Source organism: Danio rerio, chromosome 8 (genome assembly GCF_052040795.2).
Source record: "Danio rerio strain M-AB ecotype USA chromosome 8, GRCz13ab, whole genome shotgun sequence".
In the NCBI taxonomy this organism is placed as follows: domain Eukaryota; kingdom Metazoa; phylum Chordata; class Actinopteri; order Cypriniformes; family Danionidae; genus Danio; species Danio rerio.
In genome coordinates, this window is record NC_141028.1 from 57475001 (window position 1) to 57500607 (window position 25607).

At 37.6% G+C, this 25607-nt stretch overlaps 2 protein-coding genes and 1 long non-coding RNA gene across 4 annotated transcripts in view; 1 reads left to right on the top strand and 2 right to left on the bottom strand.

Annotated features, from left to right (window-relative positions):
* Positions 1-25607, bottom strand: part of LOC147842882 (uncharacterized) — a 797275-nt gene that overhangs the window by 451764 nt on the left and 319904 nt on the right. The window lies entirely within an intron of this gene.
* The window catches only part of gfpt1 (glutamine--fructose-6-phosphate transaminase 1), a 121068-nt gene that overhangs the window by 78971 nt on the left and 16490 nt on the right, over positions 1-25607 (top strand). The window lies entirely within an intron of this gene.
* The window catches only part of antxr1a (ANTXR cell adhesion molecule 1a), an 87531-nt gene that overhangs the window by 945 nt on the left and 60979 nt on the right, over positions 1-25607 (bottom strand). Inside the window, exons 16-17 of one of the 2 annotated variants that reach the window (XM_087265462.1) lie at positions 25361-25528; positions 17245-17325 (exon numbers count right to left, since the gene is read on the bottom strand). In XM_087265462.1, the coding sequence (XP_087121588.1) occupies positions 17245-17325; positions 25361-25528 (249 nt within the window). Of the gene's footprint in view, positions 1-17244; positions 17326-24163; positions 24218-25280; positions 25529-25607 lie in introns of those variants that run through there. The other variant, XM_087265463.1, reaches the window with a different exon arrangement.

Sequence of the window (25607 nt, forward strand, 5' to 3'; positions counted from 1 at the left end):
ACAACATATGAAAGTTACACATATGACATACAAGGTAATATTTGTATTTCACATATACAGATGATGTTTTAGTTTATTTTTCAAATATTTCCCAAATTATGTTTACCAGAGCAAGGAAATTTTCAAAGTATGTCTGATAATATTTTTTCCTCTGGAGAAAGTCTTATTTGATTTATTTTGGCTAGAATAAAAGCAGTTTTAATTTTTTAAAACCATTTTAAGGTCAATATTATTGGCCGCCTAAGCAATATTTTTTTCGATTGTCTACAGAACAACCCATCATTATACAATGACTTGCCTAATTACCCTCACTTAATAAACCTAATTAAGCCATTAAAATGTCACTTTAAGCTAAATACTGGTAGCTTGAAAAATCTGCCATCATGGCAAAGATAAAAGAAATCGGTTATTAAGAATGAGTTTTTAAAACTATTATATTTAGAAATGTGTTGCGAAAAACTTATTTGCGTGAAACAGAAATATATACAGGGGCGCTAATAATTCAGGAGGGGTAATAATTCTGACTTAAACTGTATATATTTTTTTCAACCATTGGAATTACAAATATGTGCATAAATGCTTACATATATTAGCTATATGTGTTTATATATGGCCTAATTGCTTGACAGTTTTATCGGCAGGCCGACGCAAAGAGCACTGTTGTATCAGACTGAAGGATTTTATTCTGCGAGAACAATCGCCTGGATGTACTTTATCCCTTTTATTACTCGACTTACAATAAAAATGTCAAAATTTGACACAAAAGACTGTTCTAAGCTGTAATATTTATTAACTCTTTAATTAAAGGCAATGCCGAGTATTGTGCCAGAAACCAAAGCAGAAAAACATGGAGCCGATGGAGTATACACTAACCGATGTATTACTCAGTCACAAGATGACGCTAAACATCGGAATGACAGACAAGCATATATGCGGAGGTGATCGTATTCACTGACAGTGAGGATGATTTCCCGTAGCTGAATGAGCCTGTATTATTAGCAATTGTGGAATAAAATGTTGTATTTTATTCTGCGAAAACAATCGCCTGGATGTACTTTATTCTGTTTATTACTCATCTAATTGCTATAAAATGTAAAAATTAGACAAAAAACTTTTTTCTGAGCTGTGATAGTTTATTAACTCTTTAATTAAAGTCAAAGACAAGTTATCTGACAGAAACCAAACCGGATGAATGGAGCATACACTAACCTATGTATTATTCACTCACAAGATGGCGCCAAACAGTCAAAAACAGTGGCATGACAGGCATACATATATATATATATATATATATATATATATATATATATATATATATATATATATATATATATATATATATATATATATATATATATATATATATATATATATATATAAGAAAAACACCTTTCATGAAATTTGTCATTATACATTAGAAAACAGACTTAGAGCTTGATATCAATTCAGCCTCATATGGTAAAATCGTACAAATATAACAACATGTCAGATAATCAATGTATTACATTATTTAATTCCAGTTCAGATGAAGTGTAGAAGCCCTTAACATCAGTCTTAAGTCTCGAAAAACATGTGGTTGAGCAATGGCCAGCAATCATGATGGACTTTACCGTCATTAAATAACATGATAAACACAAACACTCAGAGGTAGACTAGAGCAGTGAGAGGCATGCTGGTCTGTAGGAAGCTGTAAATGCCAGACAAGCTTTAATGACACGCAGAGGAAAAAGTTGTAGGTTGTTTACCAGAAACACTTAAGAAAATTAGAAAACTCGCTGTCCCAATTTCCTGTCAGCTAATGAAGAACTCCCCCACTGGCCTCAAATAAAGAGCGTACACACACACACACACACACACACACACACACACACACACACACACACACACACACACACACACACACACACACACACACACACACACACTGATATCATTGGTTTTCAGCAACTCTCCTAATGTATTTTATACTGTAAAAACGCATATTATATGGCTCTTTCCCAAAACTCAACCCTAACAGGAAAACTGTGGAAATTTGAACATCGAAAGACTTTATTAAGTATGATTTTGAAGTGTTTTGAATTACAAGGACACCAGTCATGCTTTCGTAAAGCACTGTAATAGAGTACAACTAGGTCATACCCATTCCGTTATTCAAAAACTGTCCTTGTAAATCACCAAAACCAGTGCACACACACACACACACACACACACACACACACACACACACACACACACACACACACACACACACACACACACACAGAATAAGAGTTCATGCAGTTATATGAAATACCTAAAAACCACAAAGACCTGACATCCCATCCAGCACCTTGATGTCAAAAACATTCAGTTAAATGGTTAAGATGATTCGTAGTACCTGTGTTATTATTTTCAGCAGTTGTGATATAAGATTATTCTTCGGCCGTCTGGAATACTCGATTCTGATTAGCCAGTTGTGACATTCCAAGGTACGTTATTCCGAGATAACTACCATTGAATGAATAACACAGGCTCATCCGGAAACTCCGAAGCACTTTGAGCATCAGTAAATACGTTAACATCCATATACTTACATCTACAGTACATTCGTAATTATCTGCTTGTCTGTCACGCTGCTGTTTTTAACAGTTTTTTACTGTTTGGCACCATGTTGTGAATGAATAATATGTAGGTTAGTCTATCCTCCATTCAACCAGTTTCACTTCTGTCAGCTTTGCATTTTTTATTGTTTGGTGTCATCTTGTGACTGAATAATGTGCAGGTTAGCGTATACTCCATCAGCTGTTTTTGTTGTTGTCAGGTTTACATTTTTACTTGTTTGGCGCCATCTTGTGACTGAATAATGCGCAGGTTAGTGTAAACTCCATCAGCTGTTTTCGTTTCTGTCAGCTTTGTGTTTTTAATTGTTTTGGCGACATCTTGTGACTGAATAATGTGCAGGTTAGTGTATGCTCCATCAGCTGTTTTTGTTTTTGTCCGGTTTACATTTTTACTTGTTTGGCGCCATCTTGTGACTGAATAATGCGCAGGTTAGTGTATACTCCATCAGCTGTTTTCGTTTCTGTCAGCTTTGTGTTTTTAATTGTTTTGGCGCCATCTTGTGACTGGATAATGTGCAGGTTAGTGTAAACTCCATCAGCTGTTTTCGTTTCTGTCAGCTTTGTGTTTTTAATTGTTTTGGCGCCATCTTGTGACTGAATAATGCGCAGGTTAGTGTATGCTCCATCAGCTGTTTTCGTTTCTGTCAGCTTTGTGTTTTTAATTGTTTTGGCGCCATCTTGTGACTGAATAATGCGCAGGTTAGTGTAAACTCCATCAGCTGTTTTCGTTTCTGTCAGCTTTGTGTTTTTAATTGTTTTGGCGCCATCTTGTGACTGAATAATGCGCAGGTTAGTGTATACTCCATCAGCTGTTTTCGTTTCTGTCAGCTTTGTGTTTTTAATTGTTTTGGCGCCATCTTGTGACTGAATAATGCGCAGGTTAGTGTATGCTCCATCAGCTGTTTTTGTTGTTGTCAGCTTTGTGTTTTTAATTGTTTTGGCGCCATCTTGTGACTGAATAATGCGCAGGTTAGTGTAAACTCCATCAGCTGTTTTCGTTTCTGTCAGCTTTGTGTTTTTAATTGTTTTGGCGCCATCTTGTGACTGAATAATGCGCAGGTTAGTGTATGCTCCATCAGCTGTTTTCGTTTCTGTCAGCTTTGTGTTTTTAATTGTTTTGGTGCCATCTTGTGACTGAATAATGTGCAGGTTAGTGTATGCTCCATCAGCTGTTTTTGTTTTTGTCCGGTTTACATTTTTACTTGTTTGGCGCCATCTTGTGACTGAATAATGGGCAGGTTAGTGTATACTCCATCAGCTGTTTTCGTTTCTGTCAGCTTTGTGTTTTTAATTGTTTTGGCGCCATCTTGTGACTGGATAATGTGCAGGTTAGTGTAAACTCCATCAGCTGTTTTCGTTTCTGTCAGCTTTGTGTTTTTAATTGTTTTGGCGCCATCTTGTGACTGAATAATGCGCAGGTTAGTGTATACTCCATCAGCTGTTTTCGTTTCTGTCAGCTTTGTGTTTTTAATTGTTTTGGCGCCATCTTGTGACTGAATAATGCGCAGGTTAGTGTAAACTCCATCAGCTGTTTTCGTTTCTGTCAGCTTTGTGTTTTTAATTGTTTTGGCGCCATCTTGTGACTGAATAATGCGCAGGTTAGTGTATACTCCATCAGCTGTTTTCGTTTCTGTCAGCTTTGTGTTTTTAATTGTTTTGGCGCCATCTTGTGACTGAATAATGCGCAGGTTAGCGTATACTCCATCAGCTGTTTTCGTTTCAGACAGCTTTTTTAAATTACAGAATTAATAAACTGTTACAGCTCAGAAAAAATGTTTTGTATCAAATATTTATGTTTTGTGGCAAGAAGACATATATTAAACCAACCGAATAAAGCACATCCAGGATGTTTTTTTTTTTTTTTTTTTTTTACAGAATAAAGACCTTTTGGCTTTAGACTGCATATAATTGTGTCAGGTTTTATTTTGCAACAACAATCTCCTGGATGTCGTTTATCCATAACACAGCATATCTTGGAGTGTCGTGATTGACCAGTCAGAATCAAGTATTTCAGACTGCTGTGTAATAAAGTGAAACACTTGAACATGTTTGCTCTTTCTCTTTGATTTTTCATGCTCTGTTTTCTTTCCTAAATCAAACAGTACGAACATCCTCCTCTACTTTGCCTGCACTCTTCATGACAGCAGGCTTGTCTCCACACTGTCTCTCTCAGAAGTAGTCGGGACAGAAGCCAGCTGAAGTTCCTTTTTAATTTTGTTGTCGCCAGACATTTTGCTAAATAACAACATGCCTACACTCATACCACTTCCTGTCACTTCTAACTCCGAATTCCTCTTCCTCTGTTAATGTTCGCTCTTCATTCCCAGACTTTTGTCGTCAAACTGCCACTATTTACTCGACTCCAGAGTGAGCAGAAAAAAGATCAGACTACAAATCAAATACATAATGACACTTTCCTGCTGAAAAGGAAGTATGATGTTATTCAACTAGTGCACGTGTTTGACACATGTGCAAACAACTGGAGAAGATTTACACAGACTGCAGTCACCAGGCCCGGATTAAGAATTCAGAGGCCCCTGTGCTCAATGTCTTGTAGGCCCCATACCTGGCCGCACCCCTATAGTTGAATTAAAAAATAAGAATAATATCATATTTTTAAATTAAATGTATCTATAATGTATTGCCCGCATTTTTAAAATAAATGATATACAGTACATATATTTCTAGTCTACAAATATTTGACTTGTTTTTTTTAGTAATACAACTAGTGAAAATGAATGGATTTTAATATACTTGTTCAGGTTCACTGAAGCAGTACTAAGAATGATATTTAAGGGTGTTTTTAATGTATAACTTTTACAAACTTGTAATGCAAATGATTTGGATTTAACACCTCTCCAATCCAGTTCTAGGAATCTGAGTCTTCCATAATACACACACTTATTAATGATTCCTACTTGTCTTCCTCGTGATGAAGAGTAGGCAAAATCTGATATGTGGGGGGAAAATGAAGAACGTCTTCATCAAACGCTGGATTCGAACGGGGTTCAAACTCACATTGCTGTTTGCTGCTCTTTTTTTAGTGACGTTGTCTCTGTCAATCAAATGGTATAGGGTGGAAATCACTTGTTGGGAAAAAGTTAATTTATTTTTATTACTTTCGTGTCTTTATTTTTTTATTAGAAAAATGTTTAGACTAACAACAGATTTATCAATCTTTCTCTTATGTATGAGATCACATATTGACCAGACACACTTCCTCTTTTTTACGGTGCTGCATACTTTTTTAAGGAACATGTTAAAATGTTGACAGGTATGAACATGTCATAAAACATTTACTGCACCTAACAACAAAAGCAACAAAAGTATAAATGCAACTGGAAACTGACAAACGCTAAATGACAAGCACACCAGTATCATAAAGTTGAGTAGTCTTTACTTTATCATATTACTTTGATATCTCCTCAAAGAATGTTTGCAAACATATACAATTCCAAGTAAAATATACTGTAAATAACACAAACAACTTCACTACACTTAAGTAAAATGCTTAAAACTCTGAGACAGATTGGGGACCTAAATGTAACTAGCCAGTTTAAGTCTGGAAGCCATTATGCCTCACTGTACTGCTCATCTGCTTCTAATTAGTAACAGATCCGTGTTGTTCAGTCATTTTGTACGTAGCATCAACTTGACCACACTGACTAGTTGGACAGAAGCGTTTGGCAGCAACTTGCCTTAAAGCTTGTTAATGTCCCACTCTGTTTTTGTTTTGTTTTGTAAAAAGCAAAGACGTCTTGATCTACTCAAAGCTCGATGGGCATGTGTGACCGCATTTGCTATGGAAACCCACAGATACAACCACTGAACTCACATCACGCTAAATGTCAAGAATCTGGGTCAGACCCACCATTGCTACAAGTTCCAATACACATTCATCAACTCACCCATACACGCTTCCACTAGTGCTGCTGACTATGCATTTAACACATGCTTACAGTAAGATTCCATGTGTTGGGAAACAGAACTCAATGAGCAGCAACTGAATAAAAACACATCATGCCAATGCAAATCAGTTTGAACCAGGGCCGGAGTGGGACTCCTTTTCAGCCCTGGAGTTTCAAGCCTCAGACCGGTCCACCTCAATTCACGACTGACTATATTAAAATAAGGTCATTTCCAAATCAGTTTCTAATGACACTATCACGTCTTTTTTTGAGAAAATGGCTGCTTTAGAACTTCAAATGTTCAACAACCCTAACAGTATTATATGTCTTAACAATAAATATGAAAAAAATAAATTACTTTGACGAGGATCAAACCCGGGTCAGCGACGTCTTAACCTAACATGCTAACCACTGGACCACAATCAATAGGTAGAATTGTGGCTCATCTGCCTCATTAACCTGCAGGCTGCATCTTGCTCACAAAGCTGCGAGAAAATAGATAAAAAGAGGAGAGCTGCTGTAAAATAATGAATAAAAAGGCTGTGGTCAAGTAAATAAATAAATAAATTTAAAAAATGTGACTGCTGAGAGCAACAGATTCTGGAGCTAGGGACACCGGCCCTCGCGGCCAAAAAACAGACCGGCCCACCGGGAATTCTCCCGGTCCTCCCGATTAGCCAATCCGGGCCTGGTTTGAACTGAAAATATTCATTACAGAAATACAGATGCAGGAATGCTGCAAATACAGAAACCTCAGCAGCTCTACACTACAGCCAACATGAAAAAATACTGTAGTAGTTTACATTTAGTTTTTAATTTTAAACATTTAGCAGACCCTTATATCTTAAGCAACTCAAACCCGTTTACACACCCAAACTACTTCTTTTACTACAGTAAACTGTTGTGTATTGTAGCCCTATATATATAATTGTAAAACTTAGCACAGTATTTGGGTAATTAGTTTATATTACTACAGTTGTTGGATCATCATAGCGTTTTTGAGTAAGATGCTAGTGGTCTAACCCGATTCAATGATCTATGTTAAGTTAAGCTAATAATGTTCCCGCCAGAACCCAAAGATCGGCTGAATGGATTAAAGGTTCACAAAACCCTCGAGTACTTTTTTATTGTTATATTAACAGATTTGTGTGTGTTGAGCATCAGTTAAGACAATGTTAGCTCCTGTCAGCTTTAATTGTGGGAAAACTGGATAATTTTGAGGTTTTGTTAGTAATTTTAGCTTCTGGGTTTAAAATGATTTTTGGAGCGGATCAAATTCGGCAACGTATGCCAGAACTGCAAGTGCAAAGATGACATGTCGGTTTCTCATTAATATTCATTGCGGATTTTTCTCATCCTATGAGAAGAGCCGGCTTCTTAATTATTCATGACTGCATGTGCTTTCCGAATGCAAGACACAGACCTGCTATTGCCAAGCTCAGCTGTGAGATCCTACCTGGGTGACTGGGTGAAACCACTTCCACAGACCCACAGCACACAGTATTTAGTCATTCATGAAGGGTCGTATGTGTTTGTTTCCATGATCCACTGGGTTTGTTGCAGGTTTTTCCCCTCAATCCTGTCAGGGCTGATGCAGCAAAGCTATGTGTGTGCTGCAAGCATTTTTGTCAGGAGAGCAGTACGAGAATTGGAGAATGGCGGACGTTGTCTTTTATCAGGAGTTTGTTCACATTTAGACACATCGCTGCTGCTGTGTTTGCCTAAATCCTTTAGATTACCAGCAGGGCTAATGGTTAAAATAGACAGGGTAAGAGACCTGCTGCACTGAGTCTGCATTCAGCCCCGGGGATTGAGGGAAAAGTCCTCATTTGGTGTTTATATAAATGATTAGAAACGATTATCTTTACAATTGTTTAAATTGTGGTTATCTGTATATGAAATTACGAAAAACAAATGTAACGGGGCATTAAATTACTGTCTATTTCTTTGCATTTTCAGTTTGTAAACTATAAAATCATGGGTCTTCTCACGGTTTTTGTAACTGACAACAGCTGTTCGCTCCCTCCTTCTCCCCTGCTCTGCTGGCCACGCCCACTCCTACCCTTTGCTCGTGGAGCTCCACGCCCATTATGATGCATCTTTTGAAAAAATTCTGAGGTGGACCTGAACCGAAAGTGGGAGTGTGTCATGACCCTTTAAAAATAAAAATCAACTAAGGAGTTGTAAAGTGAGCCTATTTTAAAAGTGTAGCTTAACTACATTTCTTAGTAGCATTGCTACTTTCTAAATCAAACAAAAAGCAATGCGGCGCAAGACGAGACGTAATTGTTGTTTGATAGTTTCAGCTTGACGCAAGAGTCATTTTGACGTTTTGAAATGCATTTACGCTCATAGGCGTTCTGGTCTAAAAAAGGAGGTGTGTTGAGGTGCATTGCTGGCACATTGCTATTTTGAATAACTAAAATAGACTTCTAGCTTACATAAATATAAAACCACTGCCTCCATGCCCTCATCTCGGTTGGGGGGGGGGGGGGGGGGGGTGGTTGTTTCAAACATTTTGAAACATGTTTCCTTATCCACGAGAGTGAAAGTGAAAGTAAAGAATGAGGAGGCTCATTCTCTCATTCTCGCGCTGCAGATGCTCTGTTTAACTGTTTTCTCGCTAGTGTAGCGTTCAGTTTTTCCACTTACAAAGTCGCCATGTAAATAGCAAATGCGCTATGGCGTGACGCAACTGAAGGGAATGGGAGATGAGACTCTGATTGGACTATCAAAACACACCTATAACTCTTTAAGAGAATAAGCTCAGCCCTGTTAGACCATGCGCAAAAGCGCAAAGCCAATTTTTTCATCCTTAAAATAGCAAAAGTGGATTTTGACACGCCCTTAATGCTTTTGCACCCGGCGCTTTGGACTTTGCGCCTGGACCTTTAAAATAGAGCCCATAGTTTATCCAGCAAATGTTCCCAAGTGCATACAAAAAATACTTTAGTATTTTTTAGTAAATGCTAAAATGTTTTTGTAATACGCAATTTAATTAGAGGAGAATGGCCAGACTGGTTCGAGCTGATAGAAAGGCAACAGTAACTCAAATAACCACTTGTTACAACCGAGGCCGGCAGAAGAGCATCTCTGAACATACAACACGTCCAACCTTGAGGCAGATGGGCTACAGCAGCAGAAGACCCCACCGGGTGCCACTCCTGTCAGCTAAGAACAGGAAACTGAGGCTACAATTCACACAGGCTCAGGAAAATTACACAATAAAAGATTGGAAAAACGATGCCTGGTCTGATGACTCTCGATTTCTACTGCGACATTTAGATGGTAGGGGCAGAATTTGTCTTTAACAACAGGGAAGCATGATGCTATCATGTCAATATGGACCAAAATCTCTGAGGAATATTTCCAGTATCTTGTTGAGTCCATGGCACGAAGGATTAAAGCAGTTCAGACTGTAGATAAGCAAGAAACTGATTTTACTGACGTCTCATTTCTGTAGGTTAAATTTGGAGGAGAAGCAGTCATGACCCACATGTGACGTGAATTCTTTCGTTGAATGAATGATTACAGTAGCTTTCAATAGCAATGTTTGCCAAGCGCCTTAGTCTAAGCTCAAACCTAGCTTGGACCGCCTTTACCTCCTGTGCCCTATTATATAAGCAGCATATGTTAAGGCTGGCTTCAGATGCTGGAATCTTCTGACGGCTTTGCCAGACAACAACATCCCTATCCGGCAGCAAAACTGTCTGTGTTTGCTTTACGGCGCACAGCTGTTTGTCCGGTGTAATGTTCTGCATATGCGCCTTTATCATCACTTTAACTACCACTGCACCGACTCTTGCAGCTTTTGGGAAATTATTGCTTTAAATTGTTTGAGCTATATCGATTTAAACACTCGAGAGTCTCTCTTTTCATTATCTCTTCTGAAAGTACAGTAGCTGAGAGTGCTCAAACGCGCTGCAAGTTAAGAAAAAAAAAACATGGGAATTCATTTATTTTCTTTGGCTTAGCCCCTTGTTTATCAGGGGTCACCACAGCGGAATGAACTGCCAACTATGTCGGCATGTGTTTTATGCCGAGGATGCCCTTTCAGCTGTAACCTAGTACTGAGAAACACAGATTCACATTTACACAAACACATACACTTCGGACAATTTTTGTTTAGCCAATTCACCTATAGCCAGGCCCTGATTGGCTAATCGGTAGGACCGGGAGAATTCCCGGTGGGCCGGTCTGTTTTTTGGCCACGAGGGCCGGTGTCCTTAGCTGCTTGCCCTATCAGCAGTCACACTCTTTTTCATCTATTTATTTATTTGACCATAGCTTCACTCTTTTTATTCATTATTTTGCCGCAGCTCCGCTTTTTTTATTTATTTTCTCGCAGCCCGTGAGCAAAATGCAGCCTGCAGGTTAACTTACGTTAATGATGATGATGTAACTATCGAATCAGATGATTCACTACATTAATAAATCTGACATAACTTGATCAGAAATCTAAAAAGGGGAGAAAAAGATTAAGCCATCACTCACGGGTCACAGATCAATACTTATTTTTTTATTCCACTGAAATAACGCCAATGTGGACTAATGGTAAGCACATTGCAATTCAACACTGCTGACCCGTGTTCGAATCTTACCTGAATTATTTTATTTTTAATTTTTATTGTTAAAACATATAATACTGTACGGGCTGTTGAACATTTGAATTTCTAAAGCAGCTGTTTTCTTGAAAAAGACGCGATAGTGTCATTAGAAACTGAATTGGAATCAGTCGTGAACTGAGGTGGGCCGGTCTGGCTTGAAACTCCAGGGCTGAAAATGAGTCCCACTCCGGCCCTGCCTATAGCACATGGCTTCAGGCTCTGGGGCAACCAAAGCACCTGGACCACCCGGAGGTAACTCAATCGAACACGGGGAGAACATGCAAACTCCACACAGAAATGCCAACTGACCCATTGTTTTTAAATGTAAACAAATTCTTGATGGATGTATGTAACTGTTATCAAAGAGCTTAGAATGACCAAGAGGCGACACTCAATAGAACGTTCCAGTGCAACAGCAGCGCCCTGGATTCCGCCATTTTGGAGTGAAAGTGATCGGCCGTCCATTGGATCTCATTGCTGTCGCGATGGCAAGCAGCTGCTTTGTTTTTTATTTATCTATTTAAAAAGCGTATTAAAGCTGCGATACAACCTGAAAGACGACAATACAACACTTATTATCACGATCATCAGCACTTCTAGTAGTTTATTTTACAGACTTATAATATGCTGTTGTTCTATTGGAGTTTTCATTCCAAAATGGCCGCCACGCCCTCTAGTGGCTGTTTCCCAAATTACACTAGAGTGTCGCCTCTTGGTCATTCTAAGCTCTTTGCCGTTATGTTCGCGTCTCAGGCCTTTTGAAGTTTTTAGACGCTATGTGTGAAGTTATAGGAAATTCAACTTGGTTGGGTTTAGGGAAGTAAGCGGGCGGAAGGGTCAATCGGTAAAATTGGTTGGGTTTAGGTAAGGAGGAGGGGGAATCGTTTGATTGGCCGATCGCCCAGTCAATCATTCAATCAGTTGACAGCTGCCTCTGGTGGATTCATGCGAGAACAGCGCAGGCGCGAACTCGCAGACTCGCAAAAACTGCAAAAATACGTACCTCCCGGGACTTATTTCGCGGTCTCCAGAAACATCCGCAGGACTACTTTTTCAGAATGCGCCTGGGTTGAATAATTCAGGGGGGCTAATAATTCTGACTGTATATGTGCCTATAGGCAGGTCCAAACATGTATACATTGCATATTACACACACAGGGATGCGCAGCAGCACTCAAACATACTTAAAAATGAAAACATTAAGTAAAAAAAATGGATAAATATATAAATGCCGATATGTCTGTTTTATGCAGCCATGATTGCTCCTGCAAGACTCTAGTCATGTAGGTTCTACTAAAACAGGCGATCATGTTCTCCTCTGCAAAACATGTGCTGCTCCATTTCACCAAAGTAAAAAGTAAGAAGGTCCAATGTCAACAGAACCATTTGGACTTAACACCATGTGCAGAGGGTGTTGTCATTTATAACTGAAGCAAACTGCAAAACTCAACACCCACACCCTGCTTTTCTCCGGGGATCTAGCCTAGTAGCTCTAAATGTCATATCCCGCTGTATGTTTGGAGGACCAAACTGTGAGTCACATTTGGCTTCAGCTTGGGACCTACTCCTCTTAAAGGGATAGTTCTACCCCCCAAAAACTGAAAGTTCCTTCCTCATTTACTCACACAAAACAAGCACAAAACAAGATATACTGAAGAATGTTGGGGAAAAGTTGACATCCATAGTAGGAACTAAAATTACTATGGAAGTCAATGAATTTGGGAATTTCAAATATTTTCTGTAGGAAATTATCAACATTTGCAACATTATCTTTACTTAATAGTCTAATGATTTTGGGCATAAAAGGTAAATCGATCATTTTGACTCATACTGTGCATTTTTGGCTATTGCAAAAATTTATATCTGTTCAACATCATCCAGCGTCACATATACATTTCCTCTGTTTATTTTCCTGGTCCAGGAGAGCCTGCAAGCACAGGTGGACTTATACTAATACTTATACAAAGAACTAAATTTCAAAATAGTTTTGAAACAAATCTTTGCGCTTAACAAACTAAATTAATTATGTAAAGGCTAATAGATGTCTGTGCGTACAACACATTTCCCTATCCATCAGAGTAAAAGTGAAAGTAAAGAATGAGGAGGCTCATTCTCTCATTGCAGATGCTCTGTTTAACAGTTTTTTCGTTAGTGAAGCACACAGTTTTTCCACTTACAAAGTCCGCCATGTAAATAGCAAATGCTCCATGGCGTGACAGAACTGGCTCTTAAAGGGAATGTGAGATGAGACTCTGATTGGGCTATCAAAACACACCTATAACTCTTTAAGAGAATAAGCTCAACCCTGTTAGACCATGCGCCACGACGCAAAGCGGATTTTTCCGTCCTTAAAATAGCAAAAGTGGATTCTGACACGCCCTTAATGCTTTTGCGCCCTGCGCTTTGGACCTTGCAACATTATCTTTACTTAATAGTAATGATTTTGGGCATAAAAGGAAAATCGTTCGTTTTGACTCATACTGTGTATTTTTGGCTATTGCAAAAATGTATATCTGTTCAACATCATCCAGGGTCACATATACATTTCCTCTGTTTATTTTCCTGGTCCAGGAGAGCCTGCAAGCGCAGGTGGACTTATACCCTCGGTCTGTTGTTGTTCTTTGTTCAGGCGAGGATTTAAAAATGGTTTAAAAGAAGCACGAACTGAAAGCAAATACACACTACAGGGATAAAGCCAAGTCCTGCAGCATTTGTTGTTGTTAACACTAGTGGTCATTTTTCGGCAATGTTGACCTTGTTTGGATAAACATTACTAAATGAAAATAAGCACACTTTGGATAGTCCATAATCATCATTTATTAAACCCTCATGCTTTACCAAATCATGCGAGTCTATCCGACAAAAGGAGATTTATATTCTTATACAACAGAAAATCCAAAACAAGCACCGAAACACGCTTTAAAACTAAACTGAACAGAAATATATGTGGTCTTGTTAATTAACAGTTTCTATATTTTGTGATTCGCAAGTGTTTTCGCTATATATTTTGGGAAAACAAATTATGTTTATTTACATAATTGCATTATGGGATGTTAATCTCTGCTCATGTCGACTTTTGATGTTGAAAATTTGACTACAGTATAAAAAAGTCAATTTTATTGTCATTTTAGTAATTTGAAGTAATATAACGTATAAGAAATAATATAGAGAGAAATAAGTCTGTAATAAAATAACAAAAATTGTACTGGCAGCTTATTATAAGGTTATTGTACTGTAATATACAACACAAACCCAGATAATGTCACTTTAAACAATTAAAAATGTTGATAAAAGTCACTTTCAAACTTTCCAAGTTTTAAAGTTGTTGAAAGAAAGAGCAAGCTCCCACAATGCAACTCAAATGCATAAATAAACCCATGAAACCACACTGAGCTTTTCCTCACATAGACTTCCATTCATACGCAAGCGAATGCGTCAGAACCGAAACGCAGGGTCATGCGTCCAGTTTCGCAGGATGCTGCGGTGCAAAGTTCAAGCTTGGTGAACTCTGACCTGCGAAATCGCATCATTTGACTGCGTGAGACCAATCGAGGATCAAAACATGACATCTCTGGACAGAAATTTAAAACATTAAGCAATAGCTCGCTTTTTTAATGTCTAACCATCTTGTTTAATCCCGCCCCTTTTCGCAGCTCCGCACGATAGAATTTCGCACACACAAACTCTAGTGTGACCGCAGCTTAAATAAAAAATTTGTAAAACTGCTATTTTACAGATGTTTTACAGTATGTGATTGAGCTACTTAAGCTTGAAGCATCAAGCCTTATTATTTGTTTCACATTTGTGATGTAACATTTTTGGGGGCTCGTCCGGGATTGAAGATTTGACAGAAACTCAAGGAAATTTTTTCTGCAAAGTAAGCATAGACAACAATATCTGGTATACAAATAATTATTATTGATAAATATAATACTTCAAGTCTCTTTAACATAATGCAAAAAGTTTGAATAAGAAAACGGATAGTGTTGTTTAAATGTGAACCTGGATCGCAAAGCCTTCAAACTAAAAATTCTTCAATTTCATGGCTATATTTGTGGAAACAGCTTACAATTCATTCAGTCAAAATGATTTTTCTTTTTTTTTTAAAAATCATTAGGATTTTATGTAAAAATCATGTTGTATTAAGACATTTTGATTAGTAAAATGCATTAAGAACTGAATTTACAAAACTTCAATGGCAATTTTCTCAATATTTACTTTTTTTAACCCTAGAATTCATTCATTTATTCATTTTCCTTCGACTTAGTCCCTTATTTATCTATTCCAGCATATATTTTACATAGCAGATGCCCTTCCAGCTGCAACCCATTACTGGGAAACACCCATACACACTCATTCACACACAGTGATACACTAAAACCAATTTTGTTAACCCAATTTACTTGTGCAGCATGTCTTTGGACTGTGGGGAAAACCGGAACACTCGGAGGAAACCCACACAAACACAAGGAGAACATGCAAACTCCACACAGAAATGTCAACTGGCCCAGCCGGGATTTGAACCAATGACTCGCATTTAAAATCTATTTTATTCCCCTCTGTAATACTCCATCATTGTCTGAGTCTGGTTTCCATTTCCTGTCAAGCTGTAGAATAGTCCTGTATTCGTCTTTTCATTTCTGCTTTTCATCACTTCATTGAAGCCAAGTCATATTGAATTAACTGACAGTTATAATAGAGATTTAGAAGTCGTACTGTTAAAAGTGGATGAAGTAGAGTCCGTTAAGATTGTTTTTAAGTTTCAGGGTTCTTGAGTGGGCGCTGATGGAGATTTCAAAACAATTGCCTTTTTTTAAAAAAGAAATTAAAGATTGTTTCAGCACATTTCTAAGCATAATACTTTTAAAAACCTATTTCTAATAACTGATTTATTTTATCTTTGCCATGATGACAGTAAATAATATTTTACTTGATATTTTTCAAGACACTTCTATACAGCTTAAAGTGACATTTAAAGGCTTAACTAGGTTAATAAGGTGAACTAGGCAGGTCAGGGTAATTAGGCAAGTTATTCTATAATGATGGTTTGTTCTGTAGACTACCAAAAAAAAATAATAATAGCTTAAAGGGGCTAATAATTTTGTCCCAAAAATAGTTTTTAAAAAATTCAAAACTGCTTTTATTCTTGCCAAAATAAAACAAATAAGACTTTTTCTAGAAGAAAAAGTATTATCAGACATACTGTGAAAATTTCATTGCTCTGTCTAACATAATTTGGGAAATATTTAAAAAAGAAAAAAAAATCAAAAGGGGGCTAATAATTCTGACTTTAACTGTATGTATATATATATATATATATATATATATATATATATATATATATATATATATTAGTGCTGTCAATCGATAAAAAAAAATTAACTAATTAATCGCACCTTTTAAAAAAAATTATCGCGATTAATCGCATTTAAAATACTGAAACTTGTAATTTTGGCTATTCAAATGTAAAATTAATGGAAACGCAAGACAAGAACTATTTAAATTAAAAATATAATTGTTTATTAGAATTAAAATTCTAAATATAATTGTTTAATAGAATTTTTGTTTAACTTGTAACACAGATTTCTTCATGTAAACAACAAACCCACAATAAACCATCAAGATCCTGGCTTGACAGCCATATTTATTACAGAAATTAAAACACAGGCATGTTAATGACATTTAAATTTCAAAACAATCAATGCCAATAAAGAAAACATTTAACAGAGTCAAAACTTATACAGTACAAGTGATATATACTATATATATATATATATATATATATATATATATATATATATATATATATATATATATATATATATATATATATATATATATATATATATCACTTGTACTGTATAAGTTTTGACTCTGTTAAAAGTTGTTATAGCTAAAAACCTTCTTTAAGATTCTACTGAGGATGAAAATCTCGCATGGTCTGAGGGTGTGTTAATTAACGGCATTTTTTTCCCATTTCAAATGCCAAGAGCAGAATAAAACAGCTGTACTTGATCGAATAGCAAGCAGCACAATCCATTAATCAGTTCGTACCAAAATGCAGCGCTGCTTTAAGTCTGATAAAACCTGTTAATGTAATGAATCTGTTAAAACAATAAACAGTTTTACCTTGTCTCCTGGTTGTGGTCGCATGATGGACACCCGATCGTATCCTTTCTTCAGAAGTACCCACAATGCATCTAGTTTTCCCTGCACATCAAACACATGTAAATACATCAAAATCACTACTAAACAAAGAGAACCAAACTCCCCATCAACACAAAGTTTCCATCCACCAATTTCTATGCGTATTTTTGACTATTTTTGGCATTAAAAAGTGGTCAATGGAAATCCTGAGTAGTAAATATCCTGAGTAAGGTCAAATTTGTATCCATTATGAAAAAATTAGTATAAACTATTGAGCATTAGCTTAGGCAAGCTGATAAAATGCAGTATTTGTTTGATTCTAAGTTTAGGAGTCAGTTGTTAAATTTCACTGGTGCATTCAAATCTGAAATTTAATAAGCTTGGCAATACGTTTTTCAAAAATGTTGTACTTTGTTATTACCTCCCAGAACCGTCTTGTAATGTATTGTAATGCAATGCAATGTGTAATGTAATATAGCACATATATTATGTATGGCCCCAAAGTGCTTCACAGTGAGGGAGTTCTCTCTACACCACCACCAGTGTGCAGCATCCATTTGGATCATGTGACTGCAGCCACAGGACAATGGCGCCAGTGCGGTCACCACACACCAGCTATAGGTGTGATAGAGCTATTTCAGTGGATGGAGATTATTGGTAGGCCATGATGGTGAGAAATTGTGCCATGAGGGTTTTAATGACCACAGAAAGTCAGGATCTTGGTTTAACGTCTCATCCGATAAGACGGCGCTCACTGACAGTATAAGTCCTCTTCACTGTACTGGGGCATTAGGACTCACACAGACCAAAGGTTGAGCACTCCCTGCTGGCCTTACTAACACCACTTCCAAAATCTTGAGCGGCTGTGGCCTAAAAGAGCAGGTTTCACACCTTCAGTTATGACTGTTCATTGATTTCCTCTTTTCCTTCTGAGACTGAATGGTCAAGGACTGCCTTTTAAATTCCGTATTGATTATAAAATATTGCTTCTTTCTATAAGGCTTTAAATAGTCCAGCTCATGTTTGTCTAACCAACATTTTTTCTCACCACAATTCAAACTACTTTTTAAGATCTGAAAACTTAAAGCTTCTGAAAGTACCCAGAGTAGAAAAGTCCACTAAAGGAGGTTGAGCGCTTTCATATATGACTCCTAAAGTCTGGAATAACCTTCCTGCTAATATCTGAGGCTGAGAATGGACCTGTAAAACTATTTCTAGAGATTCGTTTTACTTACTTAAGCCACATACATTATATGCAGAGAATCAGAGAACAATTTAAACATGCTGTATCAACGCATTCAATGGCACCTCAGAAACAAGTTTTCTCAGGAAGTGATTTTATAGAGCAAACGCCACATTTAAGAATCCAGCACTTAGTCAGGACCTAGGTTTAACATCTCATCCGAAAGAAGACGCTCAATGACAGTACAGTGTCCCTTTCACTATACTGGGGCATTAGGACTCACACAGACCGCAGATTGAGCTCCCCCTGCTGGCACTTCCAAAGTCTTGAGCAGCTGTGGCCCAAAAGAGCAGGTCTGGCACCTTCATAAGCCAGTCATTGATTTCCTAATTTTCTTCTGAGACTGAATGCCTAAGGACTGCCTGTCAAATTCCATATTGACTATAAAATATTGCTCCTTTCTATAAGGCTTTAAATAGTCTAGCTCATGTTTGTTTAACCAACATTTTGTCTCGCCACAATTCAAATAGCTTTTTAAGATGTGAAAACGTAAGGCTTTTGAAAGTACCCAGAGTAGAAAAGTCCACTAAAGGAGGTCAACTGCTTTCATATATGGCTCCCAAAGTCTGGAATAACCTTCCTGCTAATATCTGAGGCTGAGAATGGACCTGTAAAACCATTTCTAGAGATTCGTTTTACTTACTTAAGCCACATACATTCTATGTAGAGGATCAGAGAACAATTTAAACATGCTGTATCAACGCATTCAATGGCACCTCAGAAACACGTTTTCTCAGGAGGGGATTTTATGGAGCATATAAAATCTTTATTTTCTTTATTTAAAAAATGTTTCATAATTTCATCATTTTAATTCGCACCTTTGGATGGAAACATAGCTGTTGCCCTTTACATCTTAACAATGTGTTTTTCATACTAATAAATCATTCAAATTTGGAAAATAGGTAATATTAACAAAGAGATTTATGAACTCAACACCATGTTGACATTCTGGCTTTTTGTCAAAATAATGGATAAATCTGAAAGCCACAGTTTAATCTGCCCTATGGTTATTAATATCAGCTTTCTAATGACTCTCAGCTTCGACAAAACATCCTTATTGCGCAACAGTGACTGTTTTTGCCAAAATAAGAGGTGGAATGGAAGATTAATCAGGGAACAGATAATAACACTTACATGTAAATGTAAATTAGGTACTTAAATAACAAATAAACACATGAGGTTGAGAGATAAATAAATAAAAACGAAATAAAAAGGAAGATACACAAAGCAGGGGGAGAAAAAACATTGGCAGCATTCAAAGCTTTTGGACGGCAGGCTTTGATAGAGGTGAATTGAGGGAAACCTGGTTTTCAGTGTAATAAAATGCTGACTCCACAGGCCCAGTTTCCTGGATGTCGCAACAGTTTCTGGTGTATATTTCAAATCCCCAAGCTATGATTCATGAGCGACCGATTTCAAGGATTGACATCTCGAGTCATGTTTTTAGACATATTAATTTAGCAGAAGAACTGCATGGTGGGAGGCTGCTCATGTATGACTGTCAGCAAAATTAATCTCATTTATAGCCTTGCATTTAATGGAAAACAAACAAAATATCAGGAGAGACAAAGCACAAAGACCAATCTGAGGTGAAGCGAATACTTTAGATTATCTCTTAACAAAGCCATATATTAAGATCTGGGAAGTCTAGATGGTAAGCAAACAATGAGCTCTTGTAATCAGTGTGTTGGATGCAGGAGAAGAAATTTGAGCAACATTGACAAAGGGCAAAAACCTTCACTCTGAATGGCCAAGGACTGCCTGTTAAATTCCGTAATGATTATAAAATATTGCTTCTTTCTATAAGGCTTTAAATAATCTAGCTCCTGTTTGTCTAACCAACATTTTGTCTCGCTACAATTCAAACCGCTCTTTAAGATCTGAAAACTTAAGGCCTCTGAAAGTACCCATAATAGAAATGTCCACTAAAGGAGGTCGAGCGCTTTCATATATGGCTCCTAAAGTCTGGAATAACCTTCCTGCTAATATCTGAGGCTGAGAATGGACCTGTAAAACCATTTCTAGAAATTCAATTTACTTATTTAAGCCACATATATTTTATCTAGAGAATCAGAGAACAATTTAAACATGCTGTATTAACGCATTCTATGGCACCGCAGTAGTTTTCTCAAGAAGTGATTTTATGGATGAAACGCCACATTTACTAATCCAGCACTTAGTCAGGGCCTTGGTTTAACATTTCATCTAAAATAAGACACTCACTGACAGTATAGTGTCCCTTTCACTATACTGGGGCATTAGGACTCACACAGACAGCAGATTGAGCACCCCCTGCTGGCCTTACTAACACCACTTCCAAAGTCTTGAGCAGCTGTGGCCCAAAAGAGCAGGTCTGGCACCTTCATAAGCCAGTTATGACTGTTCATTGATTTCGTCTTTGTCTTCTGAGACTAAATGGCCAAGGACTGCCTGTTAAATTCTGTATTGATTATAAAATTTTGCTTCTTACTATAAGGCTTTAAATAGTCTAGCTCCTGTTTGTCTAACCAACATTTTGTCTTGCTACAATTTCTTGCTATAATGCTCTTTAAGATCTGAAAACTTAAGGCTTCTGAAAGTACCAGAGTATAAGTCTACTAAAGGAGGTCGAGCGCTTTCATATATGGCTCCTAAAGTCTGAAATAACCTTCCTGCTAATATCTGAGGCTGAGAATGGACCTGTAAAACTATTTCTAGAGATTCGTTTTACTTACTTAAGCCACATACATTATATGCAGAGAATCAGAGAACAATTTAAACATGCTGTATCAACGCATTCAATGGCACCTCAGAAACAAGTTTTCTCAGGAAGTGATTTTATAGAGCAAACGGCACATTTAAGAATCCAGCACTTAGTCAGGACCTTGGTTTAACATCTCATCCGAAAGAAGACGCTCAATGACAGTACAGTGTCCCTTTCACTATACTGGGGCATTAGGACTCACACAGACCGCAGATTGAGCTCCCCCTGCTGGCACTTCCAAAGTCTTGAGCAGCTGTGGCCCAAAAGAGCAGGGGCCTCATGTACGAAGACTTGCGTGGAAATCTTACTAAAACATTGCGTACGCACAAAGCTGTAAATGTGCGTACGCAGAAAAAAATTCAGATGTATGAAACACTGCGTACGCCGAGTGTCACGCATATTCTTTTGTACATCCGAATGAACGTGAAACTGAGCGCAACATGCACAAGCACAAAACCCCTCCCTGCCTCCTCCCCCGTATGAATATGCTAATGGCAAAACCCAACGAAAAAGCAATGGCAAAAGCAAGCAAAAAGAGAAACTTTGAACAGAATGTGAATTGGAGGTGCTGCTTTCGGAGGTAGATCGGAGAAAAGCGGTGGTTTTTGCAAGTTTGTTTTTCGGAATTAACAACAAAAGAAAAAAAAATAGAGTGGGAGAGTTTAGCTGATGCGGTTGACACAGTTGGGTCTGAACATCGCACTGAGTGCATTTAAAAAAAATAGTGTGATTTATATCTGTAAACTGTTGCAGCACTCTGAACAGTCTCAGTGGCGCGCTCGTAAGACGCATGTGATCATGATTTGACACGCTCGAGCATGAACTCGGCTCGAATCCAGCGTCTGATGAACTCTATCTTCTTTTCCCCCCCCGCTACATATCATATTTTGCCTACTATTTATCACGAGAAAGACAAGTAGGAATCATCAATAAGTTTGTGCATCATATTTTATTTGCACATTTATTGAATGGAAATGTTTCTGATTCACGCATGCAAATTCATCTTCAGATAGTGTCTTTATAGCAATGTGCGTGCAGTAGATCGCTCAGATTACATTGGGAAAACAGGCGACCGCTGCAAATTGTGCTTTAATGTTTAGCTGGTCAACTGTATGGTATGGAAATCTTACATACCTACTAGATGAACCCGTCTCATACAGCTGCCATTGCAAGGCTCAGACACTTTGTAGAGAGGAATTTAACACAACTGCCTCTAGGAGTCGCCAATGGAAATAAAACAGACACGCACAAAAAATGTGCGTACGCCTGCCAAAAAGCTGCCGTGAACCTGCGCACATTCCCACGTTCATTTCATTGTTAGTAAATCCAAACGTGAGCGATTCTGAGCGTGAAACCTTGCGTACGCAATGTTTTTGTGCGTACGCAGCGTTGAAACATGAGGCCCCAGGTCTGGCACCTTCATAAGCCAGTCATTGATTTCCTCATTTTCTTCTGAGACCGAATGCCTAAGGACTGCCTGTCAAATTCCATATTGACTATAAAATATTGCTCCTTTCTATAAGGCTTTAAATAGTCTAGCTCATGTTTGTTTAACCAACATTTTGTCTCGCCACAATTCAAATTGCTTTTTAAGATGTGAAAACTTAAGGCTTTTGAAAGTACCCAGAGTAGAAAAGTCCACTAAAGGAGGTCAACTGCTTTCATATATGGCTCCTAAAGTCTGGAATAACCTTCCTGCTAATATCTGAGGCTGAGAATGGACCTGTAAAACCATTTCTAGAGATTCGTTTTACTTACTTAAGCCACATACATTCTATGTAGAGGATCAGAGAACAATTTAAACATGCTGTATCAACGCATTCAATGGCACCTCAGAAACACGTTTTCTCAGGAGGGGATTTTATGGAGCATATAAAATCTTTATTTTCTTTATTTAAAAAATGTTTTATAATGTCATCATTTTAATTCACACCTTTGGATGGAAACATAGCTGTTGCCCTTTACATCTTAACAATGTGTTTTTCATACTAATAAATCATTCAAATTTGGAAAATAGGTAATATTAACAAAGAGATTTATGAACTCAACACCATGTTGACATTCTGGCTTTTTGTCAAAATAATGGATAAATCTGAAAGCCACAGTTTAATCTGCCCTATGGTTATTAATATCAGCTTTCTAATGACTCTCAGCTTCGACAAAACATCCTTATTGCGCAACAGTGACTGTTTTTGCCAAAATAAGAGGTGGAATGGAAGATTAATCAGGGAACAGATAATAACACTTACATGTAAATGTAAATTAGGTACTTAAATAACAAATAAACACATGAGGTTGAGAGATAAATAAATAAAAACAAAATAAAAAGGAAGATACACAAAGCAGGGGGAGAAAAAACATTGGCAGCATTCAAAGCTTTTGGACGGCAGGCTTTGAGAGAGGTGAATTGAGGGAAACCTGGTTTTCAGTGTAATAAAATGCTGACTCCACAGGCCCAGTTTCCTGGATGTCGCAACAGTTTCTGGTGTATATTTCAAATCCCCAAGCTATGATTCATGAGCGACCGATTTCAAGGATTGACATCTCGAGTCATGTTTTTAGACATATTAATTCAGCAGAAGAACTGCATGGTGGGAGGCTGCTCATGTATGACTGTCAGCAAAATTAATCTAATTTATAGCCTTGCATTTAATGGAAAACAAACAAAATATCAGGAGAGACAAAGCACAAAGACCAATCTGAGGTGAAGCGAATACTTTAGATTATCTCTTAACAAAGCCATATATTAAGATCTGGGAAGTCTAGATGGTAAGCAAACAATGAGCTCTTGTAATCAGTGTGTTGGATGCAGGAGAAGAAACTTGAGCAACATTGACAAAGGGCAAAAACCTTCACTCTGAATGGTCAAGGACTGCCTGTTTAATTCCGTAATGATTATAAAATATTGATTCTTTCTATAAGGCTTTAAATAGTCTAGCTCCTGTTTGTCTAACCAACATTTTGTCTCGCTACAATCCAAACCGCTCTTTAAGATCTGAAAACTTAAGGCCTCTGAAAGTACCCAGAATAGAAATGTCCACTAAAGGAGGTCGAGCGCTTTCATATATGGCTCCTAAAGTCTGGAATAACCTTCCTGCTAATATCTGAGGCTGAGAATGGACCTGTAAAACCATTTCTAGAAATTCAATTTACTTATTTAAGCCACATATATTTTATCTAGAGAATCAGAGAACAATTTAAACATGCTGTATTAACGCATTCTATGGCACCGCAGTAGTTTTCTCAAGAAGTGATTTTATGGATGAAACGCCACATTTACTAATCCAGCACTTAGTCAGGGCCTTGGTTTAACATTTCATCTGAAAGAAGACGCTCAATGACAGTACAGTGTCCCTTTCACTATAATGGGGCATTAGGACTCACACAGACCGCAGATTGAGCACCCCCTGCTGGCCTTACTAACACCACTTCCAAAGTCTTGAGCAGCTGTGGCCCAAAAGAGCTGGTCTGGCACCTTCATAAGCCAGTTATGACTGTTCATTGATTTCGTCTTTGTCTTCTGAGACTAAATGGCCAAGGACTGCCTGTTAAATTCTGTATTGATTATAAAATTTTGCTTCTTACTATAAGGCTTTAATTAGTCTAGCTCCTGTTTGTCTAACCAACATTTTGTCTCGCTTCAATCTCTTGCTACAATGTACCAGAGTATAAGTCTACTAAAGGAGGTCGAGCGCTTTCATATATGACTCCTAAAGTCTGAAATAACCTTCCTGCTAATATCTGAGGCTGAGAATGGACCTGTAAAACCATTTCTAGAGATTTGTTTGGCTTACTTAAGCCACATAGAGAGAGTCACACTCAGAGAACAATTTAAACATGCTGTATTGCATGTAACACAGTGTAACGCATTCTATGGCACCTCAGAAACAAGCTTTCTCAGGAAGTGATTTTTATGGAGCAAACATCACATACTTTTAAGAATCCAGCACTGAAGGATGACGATGAAGGTAATTTACATATGGAAACATCATGTCAAGGTTTATAGCTAATGGTTTTATGGTCAATGGCTACAGATTTCCAGCTTTCTTTAAAAGATACTGACTGAATATACAATGTTTTTATAACACCTTTAAAAACAGTATTGTTCTCACCTTTATGGGCGAGTACCATTTTCGAGGGCCTGGCGGTTTCCTCATGCCATTATTTAAGATGCGAGCAGGAGGAACTTCAAACTCTTGCTCTGGCATTTTCACCCTCGCGTTCTTCGCCTTTTCCAGTTTAGCGCCCTCCTCGGTTGAACCCCTCTCACCCCAACGAACCTGAAATATTATCCAACATGTTATGAGATTACAATACAAATTTCAGTATGATGGATGTTGATAGGTTTAGATAATGTGC